General features: G+C 37.0%; 2 protein-coding genes across 3 annotated transcripts in view; one reads left to right on the top strand and one right to left on the bottom strand.

The window, feature by feature from the left end:
• The window catches only part of LOC127448170 (collagen alpha-6(IV) chain-like), a 133841-nt gene extending 118078 nt beyond the window's left edge, over positions 1–15763 (bottom strand). For both annotated transcript variants that reach the window (XM_051710510.1, XM_051710520.1), the window contains exons 1-3: positions 15696–15763; positions 15465–15556; positions 15269–15314 (exon numbers count right to left, since the gene is read on the bottom strand). In XM_051710510.1, the coding sequence (XP_051566470.1) occupies positions 15269–15314; positions 15465–15475 (57 nt within the window). In that variant the 5' untranslated portion in view covers positions 15476–15556; positions 15696–15763. The remainder of the gene's footprint in view (positions 1–15268; positions 15315–15464; positions 15557–15695) is intronic.
• A 747-nt stretch (positions 15764–16510) lies between these two features.
• The window catches only part of LOC127431966 (collagen alpha-5(IV) chain-like), an 83267-nt gene continuing 81305 nt past the window's right edge, over positions 16511–18472 (top strand). The window contains exon 1 of the mRNA XM_051682701.1: positions 16511–16756. Coding sequence (XP_051538661.1) covers positions 16676–16756 — 81 coding nt within the window. The 5' untranslated portion in view covers positions 16511–16675. The remainder of the gene's footprint in view (positions 16757–18472) is intronic.

The following is an 18472-nucleotide window of genomic DNA, read 5'->3' as shown; positions in this document are numbered from 1 at the left end:
CCAAGCATTTTTAAAAGAACCCAAAATATTACCTTTGGCACACAAACCATTAACATCTACAAATCTTAACTGCAAAGACCACCACATGCTATTCCCTCCTTTCCTTCTCTTTCATTCTTTCCACACCCCCAACATGAATATTCCACCATATTATTATGATTAATTTGCAGAACACTGTCATTGTCTTTTAAAGGCTGAAAGACTAAAGAAAAAGCCTCTAAGATCTGCCTTAAATCTACCCTAGAGGAGTTAGGTGGGAACAGACAGATAGGTAAAAAAGGTCATGGAGAGAATAATGAGATGCATTCATTCATCTTTTGGGGCTTTTCCACTGCACGGTACAGCTCGACTCGACTCTGCTCGCTTTTTGGGGGTTTTCCACTGTGGATAGTGCCTGGTACCTTTTTTAGTACCACCTCTGTCGAGGTTCCAAGCGAGCCGAGCTGATACTAAATGTGATGTCAAAACCCTGCAGATCACTGATTGGTTGGAGAGAATCGTCACTACCAGTGTCACTGGATTTGCGACACGGGACATCAACCCGCTAGTTTTAAAGTTAGCAACAGCGATAGCAGTATCATTTGTTCACGCGACTTTCGAATTGTAAAAAGAAATGGCTGTGCGCAAAACCATGCCATGGTCAATAAACGAGGTGCAGACGTTCCTCTCGTTAGCGACGAACGAAACGATGCAAAACAAAAAAGTCTTTCAGGAAGTGTCTCAGCTGTTGGCCTTACATGGCTACCACCAGACCTACCAACATTGTAGGGAAAAGTTAAAAAAACCTAAAAGTGACTACAGAACCATCAAGGATCATAACAGCCGGAGTGGTTCAAACAGAAGAAAGTGGAAGTGGTTCGACCAAATGGATGCTATCTATGGCAATAGACCGGCGAGCAATGGGAGGGAGAGTGCCCTGGACTCGGCCACGGCGTTGTTAGAGTCCACGATGGATGATGGTACATTTTGTTACGTTAACTCTGTATTCTGCTTGAAAGCTTCACTTTTAGTTGACCAGCAACTGAAAAGCTTGCTTCTAAAACAACCAGACCAATTTAACTGTTACACTTGTGTAAAATCACCATGCAACAACTGCTTTATGAAACACAATGAGCTAGTTGCTAACAGCTAGCTGTCGTGTTATTGTTTATGGTCAGTAATGTTTGTGTCGCGTTTAAGATGATGTCACGGCTGTACAAGCGGCGCAACTATGATGATCAGCCTATAATCCTACCCACGTTGAGGTGACACTAAACTGCAGTGGAAAAGCAAGCTCAGAAAAGTGATGCGAGCAGAGTTGAGTCGAACCGTAACGTGCAGTGGAAAAGTGCCATTAGAAGACAGAACAGAGGGGCCGCAATGGAGGGTAAACAGAGAGTAAGAAAATGGCACTCTCTCTTTGGTGAGAAGAATAGAAGAGATATTCAATTTTTGAATTATAAGTTTGAGAGTTAGAGAAAGAGAGAGAGAGAGAGAGAGAGAGAGAGAGAGAGAGAGAGAGAGAAACAGTAACATGAAAGCCTTAGAGCTGGTATTAGGTGATCCGAGTGCATACTCAAAGGCAATGGGTGTGCATACTGTTTTATGCAGGGGGTTGGGGCAGGTTGCACAGGTGAGGGGGTTCAGCTGCTTAGCCAACGTTTGGAGACTAAGCTGGGGCCTGCCCCTGTCACGGATTTGGGAATGTCATCATAGGAATGTCTAGCTCCGGGGCCTTAGATCTGGAGGGGGGCTGACGTCTACCATTTTTCATTCAGTCTTAACATCCGCAAGCGATGAAAAGCAATGAAACTACAACTGATTACAGTCATATATATTTCCACTAAAATGAACTCTAATTTAACTATAACATGACACACATACTTTTGATGCTTTACACATGATACTACTTGACCGTGCTGTGATGTGTTATGCTACAGTAGACTATACTGTATACTACAGTATACATAATCACACACTGTTGCTTGTGCTTTTTAATGGCGCTTGCTAATAAGGCTGCACAATTAATTGAAAAACTAATCGTGGTTACGATTACAGCTGCCACAATTATATAATCGTGAAAACTGACAATTACAGCATTCAATTTAAGTCCGCTCCTGTTGCGTCAATGGTTTCTATTTACAACGTGTTTTTGCAGCGGTTGAATATTCTAACAAAATCACAGACATGTCCGTTGAGCAATCAAATGGCAATGGCCAATCAGAGATGCTTAAATTAGTCGTCCATCCTATCAGTAATGACAACTGATCCTAATATGCAAGTTTTAAACCGTATGATGCTTGCTTTATGTTTTACCTCTGTTCGCAGTGGCACACGAAAAATAATACTGAAGAAACATCACCTGACACCCAGAAAGAAGTTGTAGAACAAAAGCAAAAAGCACTCTGGAATTATTTTGATTCACTGCATATTGCACCGCTCACTTTGAACGTAGATGGTAAATACGTTGCAAATGAGCAACACGACAAAACTAAAACACTCCCGTTCTAATCAAGGCATACACGCGGTGTAAATAATTGATTTATTATGCTGATTAGACAGATTTCTTTTAATGAGAGCATTCACGAGAGTGCAGAACTTTGTGTGGCGCGTCAGTGAGATTGTCTCAAACAATGTGAACCTGCAATGAGTGACAGCAGTCATTGTAATGGAAGTTTGTTGCATTGCTCGATTTCTTTGTAAAATTAATTAAAAATGTAATAACAGTTAAGTTTTGTCATGTTAATAAGTAGGCCAATGTGAATTAAATTTTTTACAAAATTGCAATAAATTCAGCTTAACTGTTATAAGTTTGTTTTGGAGATGTAGCCAACATAAAGAATATGGCATGAATAGCATATCTCACGAATCACCGTCATTGTTATCGCATCTGCTCTAATAAGACCCATTTGCCACACAGCTGCTATTGGTGGATTTAAAATTTTCACAAATTGTTTTTAATTTCCAAAGTGCAACCACTGAGGCCACAAATGATCTAACAATGCACTTACATGAACAAGATCACCATTGAATATCTAACGGGATGAATGGTCCCCTGTCTCGCCACCACAGGACTTACTGAACACAGTAAATAACTTGGTCATTTTAAATCGGCTGTTAATAAGTTTGAATATTGAATAGGTCATTTTATTTACTGTAAGTGGACTAATACTTTAAGCAGAAATTCAGCAATAATTTAATTTATTCTATACAATAGATATCCATTTAAAATAACTTTTATTAGGTCTAACATTAAAAAACATTGCTACAAAATTTAATGCTTAAAAGATGCTTAAAAGAAACTGGAGCGCAGCTCATATCCACCATTGAAATCTGCAACTCAAAAGAACTGCACGGTTGCCTACTTTGTGATGTCACGGTAATTTAATATTTTAATTGACATTAATAATCTCGATTACAATATCTAGGGCAATAATCGACAATTATGATTTTTGCCATAATCATGCAGCCCTACTTGCTAAGGCATAACTATTATTAAAGCTCACACTAATAACCTAGTGATCTGAGCAAACCCCCCAACCCTAAGTATTAAACTTGGCATGTAACTCTTTGTGCTACGGACTTAAATGGTACCGCAAATCATGTAGCTTTTTGAGGAGAGGTTTGATTTGACTTTTCTAAGCAGTTAAGAATGTCTCATGTTGTATAAAAAAACCAGACTGATCTCGCTGTGAATTTGGCAACAGCTGGTCAAAAGTTCTTCAGCAAAAATGTATGTGCTTAACGAAATGTAAACCACTGCCCCAAGTGGCAAGTGTAAGTGTTGTTTAACGTATGGGCACGTGTGAGCTCCAGTTTCAAAATGAAATGACCACAGAGTGGGGCCAAAAGCGAGTTGTAAAAAGAGTTGTTTTTAGTTGTAAATTATGTAATACATTTCATTTTGTCAACTTTAATCTGTTGAGAATTGACTTGAACTTTTAAAGGGAAAAAATACTGTCATAACTTAATGTATTGCAAACCCATATGACATTCTTTCAACCATGGACCACAAAAGGAGATGTTTAGTCACAGTCACCATTCACATTCATTGTGTGGAAAAAAGATTAATGAAAGTGAATGGTGACTGGGGCTAACATTGTGTTCCATTTTAATTTCTATGGGACACAATGTCTATGGGCTTGGAAGAGTAATCATGACAGAATTGTAATTTTTGGATGAACTATCCTTTTAAGGTCCTGTTTAAAACCTGTTGATGCTCAGTGACCCCACCCATGAGCCTGACTTAACTCCGCTGAAATTAGTTCACATTTACTATATAGTGTGTTGTTCAAAATTGTTCATAATGTTGACAGATTATACATCTGTATAATCTGTGAACATTATTAACTTTTTTTTTACTAGATTATATAGTAAATGTGAACAAAGTGACATCAGTTCATTGGGGGAGGGGTGCATGCACATCAACAGGTTGCATTTGTGAAGGTATTTGCCAACACATTTATATTAAATTGACAATATAAATGTAAGTCGGTACATGATTGCATCATGTCTTCCTGGGAAACGAGTGTCTAATTGAGAATATTGTTTCTGAATAAATTCTACTTACACTACAATTGAAAACATTTCCTTGTTTCTCTCTGGACAAGTAACTTTTTTATGCTTTAGTATGAAATAAGAGATTTAGGCAACGCTGGATTATACATATTGGTAACAAACCAAAACAGGCATCATCAACTTTAGAAATAATGCTATAGATTAACAGATAAATAAATAATATAACTGAAGTAATCTGATTTGACATAAGTTTCAAAAGAATGTTTTGGAAACATCTACAGTATCATGGTCATATAATACCTCACACCCTTTGCTGGTGCCTGTTTCCATTACCACTACAAAGCTCCTCTAGAAGGCTCATGCTCAAACAAAGCTTAGACGAGGTTACATTAGCGCTCTTGGCAGCAAACTACCGAAAACTGTAACTCACAGATGGGCACTTCATAGGTAAAGAATGAAGGAGGAACAGAGGAAATAATGAAGGAGATATTGAACAATAGAGAAGTGGAAACACATGAAAGAAAGGATGATGTAGTGCTGTGGGGAGTGAGGAAAGACCAAACACAGATGGATAAACAGAGGGATTCCAATAACAGTCTTTCTTGCAGCAAAGCACCTAGTAACTGCAGGATGCATTAAGTACACAGTGTTGTTTTTACAGCCTTTAAATACAATATTTACTTGCTTACTCACTGACAATACTTATGATTAGCCTACTGTAAGTACTCAGTATTAATGCACATATATTTCCATTTCTCCATGTCTATATCAGACTCTCTTACAGTACTTGTAAATTTATCTTGTAGACCAGTGGGCCTTAGTCAGGTTGGAAGCCATATTAATTATACACCAGGAATCTTGCCATGGCAAGAATCTATGCAAATTCAACCGATAAAAGTTTTTGTAATTTCTGCAATTTTTCCACATAAACTTTTAATCTGAGGTAATTTGGTCACTTTTCTCCATATTAACAGGGGCAAAACAAGTGCACAAAAAGCTTGAAGCAGTTGAGACATATACAACTGCACAGCCGCCATTGTATTATCTCCGCAGTTACAGAGTAAGCATCTCCTCCCCGTCTCCACAGTGTCGCTCAGTGTCATTAACCCTGCATGTATTAGCCCGCAACAACCAAGAATATTTGCCATTAAACACATGTTAAAGTGAAACTGGAAAGTTTTAAGATCACTGTCAAAAGCCTTGTCTAAACTTTTAAATGGTGTGCGTACATCACAGCTAGGATTTAATCTTCACACCCTCTTCAGGAGCTGCTCTAAATGGTGGGTTGGTGATGGTCTCAGTTCATTTGGAGTAATTTTCACAGGAAAATTAGACTTAATATTCATAAAACACGTTCATGCTTGGCATTTCTATATTCGCTTAAAAATCCCATATTTGGATTGTACAATGCGATTAGAATTTCAGGTGCTCAATATTCGCAGTTCTCTCTGATTATCGCGGTTAAAATAAATGATCAGGATCAGGCGATATAATAGAGACAGGCCTTATTTGTTTTTTTACAGTAGTTTACCATTTTATTGTAGGTCTATTTTAACCTTAAAGTTTACTTTGCATTGTCTGAGGCAGAAAAGCTCTTCCACTTAACTCATATTAGATACATCTAGAGTTTCACATCTTAAATGTATTGTTTTTGTGTGTATTTATAATTTTTTGCTTGATAGCTGCATATTCAGTTGTTATGCACTAATATAATTACAGGCAATTGCACTTATAGTGTCATTGACACAAATTACTCAAGTATACTATGATTATTTGTTAGTTTTCACTGCAAAATAACAACAAAAATGCTGCAAATGGCATCACATATTTTGAGCAAAGCCGCAGGAAATTCAGTAATTTTGGGCCACAATAATCAGGAAAAAGTGTCACAAAATCCTGGTGGGACTGGCTGTGAGGGATAGATGTAAAGTCCTGTTTTTTGTTGAGTTTTTTGACTAGTGGAATTAAAAAATAAAATAAAATATATATATATATCCAATGTTTTGCTGACTTAATGGTCACCAAGGTTGTGTACACAACAGTACAAGCCATAAAACGGGCTGTCATTTTCATTTGTGGCAAATAAAACATACCGTCTACCTTCACTAAGGTCCAAAGTGTTTGCTTGGCGGCTTTGCCCAGGGGGCTGAATTCTTGGTGAGGGCCACACCGATGACAGAGAAGGGTGGGGAACATAAATGAATTGAAAGAATGAGTGAAAGCAATCCAACCAACAACAAATGAAAAAAGAACAGAAAGAAAAATAAACAAATCCATTTCAAAGCAAAGAATAAATACAGTTTAAGGCTACCATGACAGTGACAGGTCGACAGTGTAAGACAAGGCATGTAGAATGAACTAAAACAACATACACATACCGGTATGGTGTATTAACTGTAACTGTATGTTACTATAAAGGAAGGCCCAACCTAAGACTTGCAAGAAAAGAAAAAAAAAAGAATGTTCTCTGCATACGTCCATTTCAGAATTTTATTTTTTGCTTATCATTCTAAATTTTTATTTTCTCTCATTCGTTCTTTTATTTTCCTCTAGTGGGGCTTGCTAAGGCAAACTTCACTATTACAGATGCTCGTACTTGGGGTTAGGGATTTCAAGGAGTATTACAGTAAACAAGTATTTCAACATGTATTAAACAAGTATTAAATTTTAGAGCTTAACTCAGCCCACATCATTTGTGCAAATCATGTGGCTTAAGGAAAGATGTGCTATTACAATCAGATAATGATCCCAAAAACTTACATTGAAGGAGTGACCTAAGCCATATCTATTGTGGGTACCACAAAACTACACAAAATTGAGAGTGGGTTCTGTTGATATGGGCAAGAAATCACCTAACAACCACCCAGAACACCCTAACAACCACCTAGCGATGCTCTAGTAACCAAACACCCTAGCAACAGCATAGCAGTGCACTAAAAACTCTCAAAGCACCTTAACAGCTGCATACTGTTGCAACACCTCAATTAAAAAGATAGAAAAAATTTAGTATCCTTTATCCTGATTTAGCCAATCAAATGCCCTCTACTCCCTCTTTAAAAAAAGCGTCATAAACCAATGAGTGAAGGAAAGAATGTTAAGATGCCCTCTCTGAACTCTCTTACTCTGTTCGTGTAGTAACCTTGGACCTTTTGTTTGCTTTGAACATGAGTGAACATGGATCTTAGATAAGTCCATCATATGTGTGTAGCTGATTGCAAAACAAACAAAAAGTCACTGGCATGCCTTCAGTCCTGTTACTCACTGAAATAAGCCGACAAGGAGACATCTGTCAACACCTCTGAGGGTTTAATCTCTGGATTTTATCATATTAGGATCAGTGACACTTTTTGGATTGTGGCACATCCTGCATTAGCCTATTTGAAAAGTTTTCCCGTGTTCAATCAGTAGCAAATTTAACATGAAAAACATGCAAGCATCAGATAGAGGGAGATCAATGTTCTGGGAAAAAGAGAGAAATAATAAATAAAAGAACTATGGGAGGGAGCGACATGGAGATGGTAGGGAACAGAGACACACAGCAGGTCTTTAAAAGTTAAGTTAAACTATACTCATCAGCCCAACTTGCCATGGTTGTGTGCTGTGATTTATACTCATGTTGTATTGATTGTAACAGTGAGTCATGTGGCAGAAGACTCTCTGTGACTGAGCGAAGCAGTAAAACACCCATTACTCCCAAACTAGCCCACACACATGCTTGAACAGACACATAAAATGCAGATCTTATTTTATTTAAAGCTTTTCTTTAAGTTACGTACACTGTATGACAGGGTTGTCACAATACCAGCATTTCAGTAGTCGGTATCAAGCAGTCAGATTTCACGATACCAATTTCGATACCACAGATCCAAAACTCTTGTGTTTTCCATTTCATTTTTTCTGAATGTCTTGAATTTTAATTCAACTTCAGCATTAAAATGGTATCTAATCAAACGAATTCATAAAACTATAATAAAATGAATAGAACAATTGCTTTTCTACATACCAATAATTTTTTTTTAAATCATATAAAGTGTTTCAGTAAAGATTCTCACAGCATAATCTAAAACACAACATTGGTTTTATTTTTCATCAAATAAATAGCTGCACAACAGAGCATCACATTATGAATGAAAACATTGATAAAAACTTTTATTTAGTACAACAGCACTTTTACTTGTGAGATATTGCTTAAACATTATTATTATTATCATTCTTTTTATTATGAATATACATTTTAGTGAATATTACATTTTACTATACAGTATTAACATATTTCAGTCACATGTTGAATCAAGCTTTTATTTTGACATGAAGGCTTTTCAGTATGTGCATTTCACTGCTGCATAAGCAGTTGTTTAAATGGCCCAGCGTTATTTTTAAAGTGCAAAATGCTGTGATTTAAATATATAATCCATTACATCACGAACAGAGCATGTGATGCTCCTAATTCTGTGATTTTAGCATTTGAGTAGCGTCACACATTCATTGTAAAGTGCGCAGCACATGCAGACAGTATATTTATTTTATTTAAATGCATACTTTTGCGGTTTAATAGACCCACTAAGACCTATCATGATTTTTATTGGATGAATTGTGCATTCACTTTCCCCAAATATGTCACATTTGTGTCAGTCAGACAGCGCACATGTATTGAATTGAGTCTGTGCTCGGTACTACTGGTACCGCACTGCATTAATACTTGTATTGTCGCATCTTTTTTTTTAAAATTATTTATTGACTTGGTACTGAAGTTCTTTTGACATCCCTATGACTAAAGATCTACTCCTTATAAGTCAATTTGTGTCTGGTATTCATCTCAATGAAAGATGACAAAAACATATCTAAGCATAACTTAACTTATCGTACTATGAATGTGCAGATCTGAAAGTTCTCATGTGCAACCACAAGTCTCATAACAGTGGAAGCAGACCATGTAAGGAGTAAATATCTCACTGATGTTGAGATTAACTTAATTTCCTCTCTATAACTGGACCATATAGAATGAGGCAGAGTGAAATAGAGCAAATAAAATGAGCAGGAAACAATAAACAAAGGCATACACAAGACATTCCTCTCAGATCTTTATGTTTAGTCACAGGAAAAGGAAGATTGAACATGGATGGATGAAAGTTGTAAACAATGAGAGTAAGCAATAAAAAAGGATTAAAGGGATTATAGGGAAAACATGAGTGGTTATGAACCTAAATTGGAGAAAGAAAGAAAGAAAGAAAGAAAGGCCATTCAATGTAACCTAGATGTAGAGTCCGACCTTACTTTTGTTAAAAGTCCCATCTGAATTGGTTTTATTAATGAATTAGCCATTAAGAAGGGCTTTCTCCATTGTTCATTGATAAGTGAGTCTGGGTGAGTGGTTGTAATTTCAAATTAGGTAATTAAATGTCAAAATCAGTGTTAATTTTTGGCTTTACACATATTTATCTCATATGTTAAGGCATTAAAGGAATGTTCCGGGTTTAAGCTCAATCGACAGCATTTGTGGCATAATGTTGATTATCCAAAAAATTTATTTTTACTTCAAAAGCACCAAAAAAAAAAAAAAAAAAAAAAAAAGCAAAAATCTGTGTTTCAGTGAGTCACTTTAAAATGGAAGTGAATGGGGCTAATCCATAAACATTAAAATAATCACTGCTTCAAAGTATAGCCACAAGACATAAACAACATTTAATTGAAGTTAGTTAAGATTAAAAATGAAGGTGGAGTTGGGGTGTTGGAGGGATGCCGGAAGAATTGTTATGAGAGTGAGGTAACCAGCTGCTTACATGTGCTTATGTTGCAATTGACGGGACTAAATTGACAAGCTTCACCCGAACATTAGTTAGAAATCCATTAGTGCTGACAATTTATCTGTCTCAGTCCAGTTAACCTAATTTCAAACAGAGGGCCATAAACATTATCTCCTGGTGAAGTTTTCAAATGATGGAGAGAACATTCAGAATTTGTGCGCTGGGGTAGGTTCAATCAGAGAGGGGTACTAACAAACCACAAAGCAATCACGGACTGTCTTGGTCAAACCTAGAGGAATGTTTTAGAAAGGGACACCTGCAGCAAGGAAGAGAACTCTCAACAAGTTCAACCAAGCAGCCCAGGAATTTGTCATGGAGGAGGAAGCAAAAGGTGTCCACTGAGATAACACTAAAATAAATATTCAGACAAAGACACTTTGTCTTTGAGAAAGTTTGAGAAGTGAATGACAGTAAAGATGAGCTCTGTTCATTTTCTCTGTCTCCTCTTCTTTCTCACAGGTCCAACACATAATCCTTAATATTGACCCAACTTTAATCCCAATCCTTATCCTACACCTTAACCAACCAGTTCAGTGCACCTCAAAAAAAGAAATAAAATACAAATAAAAATACAAATAAAAAAATACAGTAAATGCTTTATTTTGGGACAACACTCTAGGGTATTTCAAAGAACATTATGCCTTATACTATGTGCACTTCGTTATTGGAATTCATTGCCTTTGGCATTGTTAAAATTTGAAGTATTATCTATATAACTATCTACACAGCGGTCATGCACCAAACCCCACAGAAAATAATCACTTATTCGTGTTTTTCTAGACCACATAAACCCGCCTCTCTCTCTCGCTCTCTGTGGATATGCTGTATAAGAGGTAGTTATCATCCAAATATTTCCGCTGCGGTTTCTTTCAAGCTGTTCTATAGAACACATCAAAAAGGCTGTACACCTCTTCAGTCACTAAGTTGTTAGTTGGACAAGGTGCTACTAAACTATGCAGACACTCACAACATAGTCTGTTAAAGAAAATATTAGGCTTAAATTAATAAAAACACCTTCAAAATGCAATATCTGGATATTAGATGTTATTTGCTGCTTAGCAAAGAACTTTTTAAAGAGTAATCAGCAAGAATTTGAATATCATCAATAATCAAGAACAGGCGAATAATTATAATACACTAAGTCACCACTAGAACGCAAGAAGTTTTCTTGTAGATAATGAAAGATTATCCAGTGGTTTTATCAAGTGGTCACCATAAGATGGAAGATTAACAAGAACGTATATCTGTGCATATGTTTAAAAACAAAAGATATGGAGTGAGTCTTACAAACTGCAGCAAAAAAAACATTTGATATGCAACCCTGGTCAGTTTGTGAATACTGTATAGGCCTATGTGCTGTTTTAAAGACATCTTCAAATATCAAACAAAATCTAGCAGTTTGTAAAACTTATTTCCTGGTTTTGCAATTTAAAGAGAGAGATTTTAATTTGAATAGGGTTTAAGACATTTTTAATCTGGTTAACTTTAATCTGGTTTAAGCAGTTGACACATGCTTCTTCTTGGATCAATTTTGCTAATACAATTTTCTTAGTAGCATTTGAGTTTTTTTGTAAATGATTCCAATTTCCTATTGTTAATTTACTGTAACATATTTAGAAATACAATTCTTAGTGTTACCTTGCAAATGACAGCTGTCGTTTCATGATACTATGTTTGTTGAGAGTTGAAATGGGGGCTTGCGACAATCTTTATATAGGCATCAACCAATAAAAAAAATGAAGCAACTTGTCTTTAAGATAACAGCACCCATAGTGAACACATTTAAAGGAGGGAAATGGGTAATATCTTATTCTTATATATCATAATTTTAGTATAAAACCCATTATAAAACCCATTTTTTAAGACAATTTTTGGCAATGTAAATAACAAACAATGTTTGTCATTTACATTACCAAAATTTCAGTTTCATATTCTACCATAAAGACAGGATTCTACTTATATTTCACCAGTTCACTCATTCCTGGCTCCTTGTACTGGGTGGCTCCTAGTAATCCAGTTAAAGTATGTAAGCCTATTAACCCATTAATATCCATGTAGAAGCTTACAATTGGCATCAAACATCAGCATACTGCAATAAAGCTGGATTGTTCTTGCCCTTGGGCATAAAGGAATGGTAAATCATTCACCTAAGCCCTGACCCCTGTCTTGACCCCATCAAAGACTTTTAAGCCTGGTATTATTAACATCTGTCTCGATTTATCTGCCCTCAAGTGATCACATGATTGAGACAGATTGTCATTTACACCTGGTATTAACATGCATCTCAACTGAGATTCCTGTGACTGGATTTCATCAAGGGGAGGTTCTAGCATATTAAATTAGCACCCGCTAAATGCAGGTATTTTATGCGCGGTGGCGGGTAATTTTGCTCAACTACCTGCTACTGTGGCGGGCGGGCGACCTGTAGACGTCTCGGGGTGACACATGACAAGAAATGATGTTAGACACAAAGACGCGCATTTGAAGAAGCACACGATAGAAAAGCCATCGATGCGATGCGTTATTGCCACTTTGGCACTCACGCACGCAGCACGAGTGTGTCTCGCGGAACACACGCATATGACGAGTTCTCATTATTTCTTCTCTGTCAGCCATCTGGAACTTGTCATATGCGCGTTTCCGCGTGACACGTGAGCGCTGTGCACGTGAGTGCCAAATCTCCAATAAACCTCTGAACAATATAAAATATTGTATTTTATATTTTGATTAAAGAACAATAATCAAAATATAATCAAATATGCTTCTTCAAACAAGCTTCTTTGTGTCTAACGGAATAGTGTCGTCTATGAGAACGTATATATGATCTCAAACCATCTCAGGATGCAACAACATTGGGACTACAGATGAATTGCCATATGTGTCCGAGTCGCATGTATATGGGAGTAAAGAGAAAGCCGCTAACACAGTTCATGTAAACCAAAGTTGTTCTAGCAAGTCAGTCCACTGTTGGCCATCTTTGGAATGCTCTCGGGAGGCTATTTCCAGTCATGCCAGTGCAGCTACTATCTACATGAATGGGGGGACACCAAAATCTCAAAAACCGTTAGTCAAGATTACTATCAAAAAACATATTTCAAATCACCAATACAATTTGATAATATTGGAATCATAAATTGTGCTTCTTTACCTCATATTAGACTAAAACACCCAATTTTCCCAGCTTGTACAGCTACCGCGCATGCACGTTCTCGAGTTGATTGACAGGCGATGTCTGTATCTAAAAGGTAATTGGCTCTTTTTCCTGTAAGGCAGTACTTTCTTTACGTCCATTGACTGTTGGGCGCTACAGCTTCTTGGTTGGGCGTTCCAATTTCTCCCATTCATTTAAATAGAAGTGACCTGTCTCTGCTAAATAGTCTCTGATGTAAACCCATACGCTGATTTCAAGCCCTACGCAGCTTTCTCGCAATAAACGGCTTTCTGGTGTCCTTGTTAACATAGTCAGTGGGTCACTGCTGTGGATAAAGCCCAAAAATTTCATCCCAATGTACTGTAATTTTTTTTTTTATCTCACCAAAAAAAAAAAAAAAAAAAATAAAAATCATTGTTATTTGAGTCAAACAGTAACAGAACTTTGGATTGTGTGTACTTCACATAGTAACCTGTGACACTTTATGCTCATGTCAGGCAAACCGAAATTATTCTGTGATTTCTTGTGCATGTATATGCAGTTTTTTTTTTTTTTTTTTATAAATATAATCACAAATAAGTTCAGTCCTGCCACTTCATACTCAACAACATAAGGAAAATCTAGCCCTCCATCAATACCTACTCTGCCTTTGTCCATGCTCTAGTTATTTCATGACTAGACTACTGCCAACACTTGCCACTTCACCTGCAGCTGCCTTGTGCCCATCCAAAATGCTGCCCTCTATAGGTGTTCAACCTTCAGATATTCTATGATGTCATGCTTCTGCTTAAGTCTCTATACTGGCTGACAGTAATTGCCTGAATAAAATTCAAATGGTCAACAATGTTGCATGCAACATGCCACTTCTAGCATCCCTATCTTTCAACACACAGGAGGCTGTTCAGGTCTACATGAAGTCATACTGTTCCGTAGGGTTAGGTGGGTTAGGTGTACCGAACAGCCAAATCACCATTTACTTTCAAATCAAGCCTCAAGACACACCTTTTCATGATTCACCTCTTCTTTTACTCACACTCAGCTTAAACTATGACTTCATTACTGTACTTCTGTTACACTTGACTCAATGCACCTGTATCTTCATCATGTTATTTGCACTGTAATTTTTTGTTTTAAAATAAACTATGCAAAATATGAGTTTATTTAACTTTATTTAACTTATTTAAATTATGAGTTTATTTAACATTCATACAAATTTCTTGCCTATAATATCAATACAAAGATGGATTAAATCATAGGGTTTTCTTCTAACGTATGTAACTGGTGTGAGTTTATACATTCAAAATTGTCATTGTCAAAATGGGTGTGGCTGAAAAACAGGGAACTTTGCATATTAACAAGAAGGAGTGTTTCTTTAAGTTTGGTGATGAGTGGACAGAGACACTCCAAGAGTTATTATACAGATCTCAAGGAAACAGTCAAAAGAGCTAGCCTTTCACTGAAAGCTAAAAGCAAGAGAAACTTGTGAAAAAGTAACATCATGACATCTGACATGTCAGCGCAAGTTTAACATGGTAGTCTAAAAAACTTTAGTCTATATTAAAAACCTTGTCAAGTGATTGTGTCTTCTGTAATATACCAGATACCTGAGTAACACATCACAATCCAAAACATGATGACCAAGGTACAGTTTTTTTGTCACTAAAGCTTTAAAACAGCTTCAGGTTTCAGTTAAATCATGGATGAACAAAGACATACAGGTGATATAAACTGCAAAGGAAAATACTGATCTTTAATATGTGAGAGGAAGAGCAGCAGCTCTATACTGAAGTGTTTTTAATGATGATAGCGCACTTACCCCGTGTGTAGACTCTGCACAAAAGACCACAGCTAACACCAAAAACCTGTAAACATGACCAGATCCATCATAAATGCTCCCAAGAAATACTCGCCTGACTAAAACTGACAGTCAGCCTTTCAAGTATCTGTATTGTGAGCTTTAGCAGCCTCGCTTACTGTAATAAAATGACATCTCTGGATATAAATAAACTTACCTTAGCATCATTTTGCAACGTTTTGAGGAAAACGCGGGTATTTATCCTTGTCGTCCTATATTCACAGGACGCGTCTGTTAGTGGCTTCAAAGCTATTCATTTGAGAATCCGGTGAGACGTGGATAAAAATAAACAGTTAAACAAACGATAGAAATATTACTTTGCAAATGCTACACGTATTACATGGTTTGATTTCTGTTTGTCCTCTGAGAATAAGAGAAGTTAACTCACAACAAACTTTCGCAGTAGAAACCCTCTCTCCGCGGCGTAGCCGATGCGCGCACCGCTGCAAGTGCGAGCTGTGAACAGAGAAGGGGCGGGATCTCCAACTGTCAATCACTCGCGATGCCAAGGACAACCTTGTTAGTGAAAAGTCACTCATGTAAGATAAAATCTCATTTATTTGTGTCTGAAACATAACTGCACAAAATGAAAACATAGTATGAACATCTTGGAGGTCACAAACTGATAATCCAGAGTTGAATAAGCCATGTACGGAAATAGTTGACAATAGTACCAAAAATCCATTAATTTTTCCGGTTTTAAAATAGTACCATCTATTTTTATTATTATTGCAACGTTTTGCCAATTGAGGCTAGAAGGGAAAAGCAAACCATCCCGTTACACATTCATCTCCATATATTTCTGTCAACGGGATTTATGCGTTATCGCAACTGGTAGAAATGTGTTTAAAAGAGTGAAGCTTGAATATATATGCCTATACAGAAGGGCCTATTATTCACCCGAATATGGACTTAAAACATAAACATAACTTTCAATATTGTTATGTGATAAATCTACTACTTCCGCCACAAAATCGCTACCAAGTTTCCTTATAAAATCAAAATAGCTACAAGTAACATCTTTTCATATTAATATTTTGTCCACGTAAATATAGGTAAATACAGACCCGGAGACATTCAAAGGGAATCCTCATTTTATGACGTTTAAGCGCAATATCGCTGTGGATCTATATCGTTTGGCGGAGGGATATGAAGTAGGTCGGTAAGCAGGTTAAGGGCTTCAGTAAAGTGAAGGCTGCACTACTGAGAGCGCTCCAAGCGCTGGACAGCACTGAGACTTTACAAGAATCCATCTGTGACTTTGAAACAACTTCTTTGCTTTGCAGTTAGGTTAACGGAGGAATATGAGAAGTTTAATAAGTGTTCATAGCTGTAACTGTCATTGTTAAGTGGACAGATTCTTTGAAAATGAGTATTAACTTAAAGAGTCTCGGCGCATTGTTACTGTTCTTAACTCTATGCATAGAGGTGCAGAGGTCGGAGTCTGCGGTAAGTGCATTTCTTTAGTCTTCTTTTAGTTATAATATCATAACAAAGTGAAACATTAATGCTACGATTGCTTAATATCTGCGAACCATATACTAAGTAGCACGCGACTCAGCAAAACTTTATAAATAGTGGTTAGCCTACTTTATATCATGAAAGTGTATGTTTTCTTGAGATCGGTATGAACAAGTGCTACCTTATGCAAATCTAGTAATCTATAGTCAATTTCAGTGTGTTTGTAAACATTCGATATCCGTGTGTAATTGTGAGATACAATTTGATGCTTTTATTTGCCTTTATTGGGTAAAAGAGCGGAGCTTTGCAACTCTCTCTCATGCTCATCACATTTTATGGTGCCAACTGCGTGCAGAAACATGTTGACTATTCCTTTCAAATGTGTTACCGATGTAAAAAGTAAAGTAACTTTAATCAAGACAAGTCATTTATGACTTGACATACATTCTGTGGGGTTTCCCCCTTTATGTTTTTGGGTGTCTTGTAAGACTAGTTCATTAATATATTTGTAAAAACATCTTAGCGGTGTTTGGATAGGCTATTACATAAAAGTCCAGTTGTAAATGGTTAACCTCAAAGTTGAAATGTTGAACGTCTTCCCCACGTGTGGTTTCTAATCTGCATCAATAAGTTGTTGCACAAATTCTGCTGGCATGAATTAATGGGTTGAAATCTGATTAAATACTGATTGATGCACTTGTATTTGCACAGTGCAGCTGACATCTGTGAGAAATACAATACATTCTGAAAATTATTTTATCATCACAGGTGTAAATTGATGATTAGTAATGTATTTTTAAACCAAAAACATCTGTAATCTTGATGTGTATGGTAGTTATGTTATCCATATGAACCTATTCATTAAGCACAATATTGCTGTCTTAGCAACTGATGCATCTTGATACAATATGTTTTACATCACTGCATCTTTGAATCCGATTAGATGCAATGCCACACATATAAAGAAATGGCATCATTACAGTAGGCCTATGTGGCCCATTCACAGTGCCGCTATCAGGTGTGGATTTGTTTAGGGAGGAACCTCTCCTAAAGGTACTGATACATACTTAGCTGTGACAGAAGTACACATTTGGTGACCTAACCCCAAGAACATCATGTCTAACATTCCTACATTTCCCTGTGGGCATTATTTTGTACCATCATAACAGGGACTAGTAGTTTGCACTCCCCTTACCATTGATTGGCTGTTGAAATGTTCTAATTCTCATTAAGGACTCTGGAGCTCTTTCAGATTATGTAGGGTTCCACCCTTTCTCAATTTTCTCAATTTACAAGGTGAAATGTGGCAACTGTCATTCCAATAGGGAGGAGTTAGCTAGACATGAGGACAGGCATGTAGACATATAGTGCCGCCTATCCCCCAAGAGCAAGATTGCACGACACTCAGATCTATTCAATAAGCAGATCTAACCCCAGACACAGCCCATTGTTCACACACCCTCTTAACCCCTCGAGTCCTTCAAAAAATACCAGTTCATACTTACCACCCCAGTCCAAGTATATGTCTATATTTGCCTGATGTGATTTTGTGTTATTAGGGATACAGGGCCCTATTTTAAGGGCACTAGCACTAAGTGCAGTGCTATGCGAAAATTCATACGGGCAAAGTCAGTGGGCATGGCCATGAAGTTTTTGGTATTTGCGTGCAAGCATGCACTAAGGGTGCTTTTACACTGGCAGTTT

Source organism: Myxocyprinus asiaticus, chromosome 1 (genome assembly GCF_019703515.2).
Source record: "Myxocyprinus asiaticus isolate MX2 ecotype Aquarium Trade chromosome 1, UBuf_Myxa_2, whole genome shotgun sequence".
Classification (NCBI taxonomy): Eukaryota; Metazoa; Chordata; class Actinopteri; order Cypriniformes; family Catostomidae; genus Myxocyprinus; species Myxocyprinus asiaticus.
This window is presented reverse-complemented; position numbering and strand designations above follow the sequence as displayed.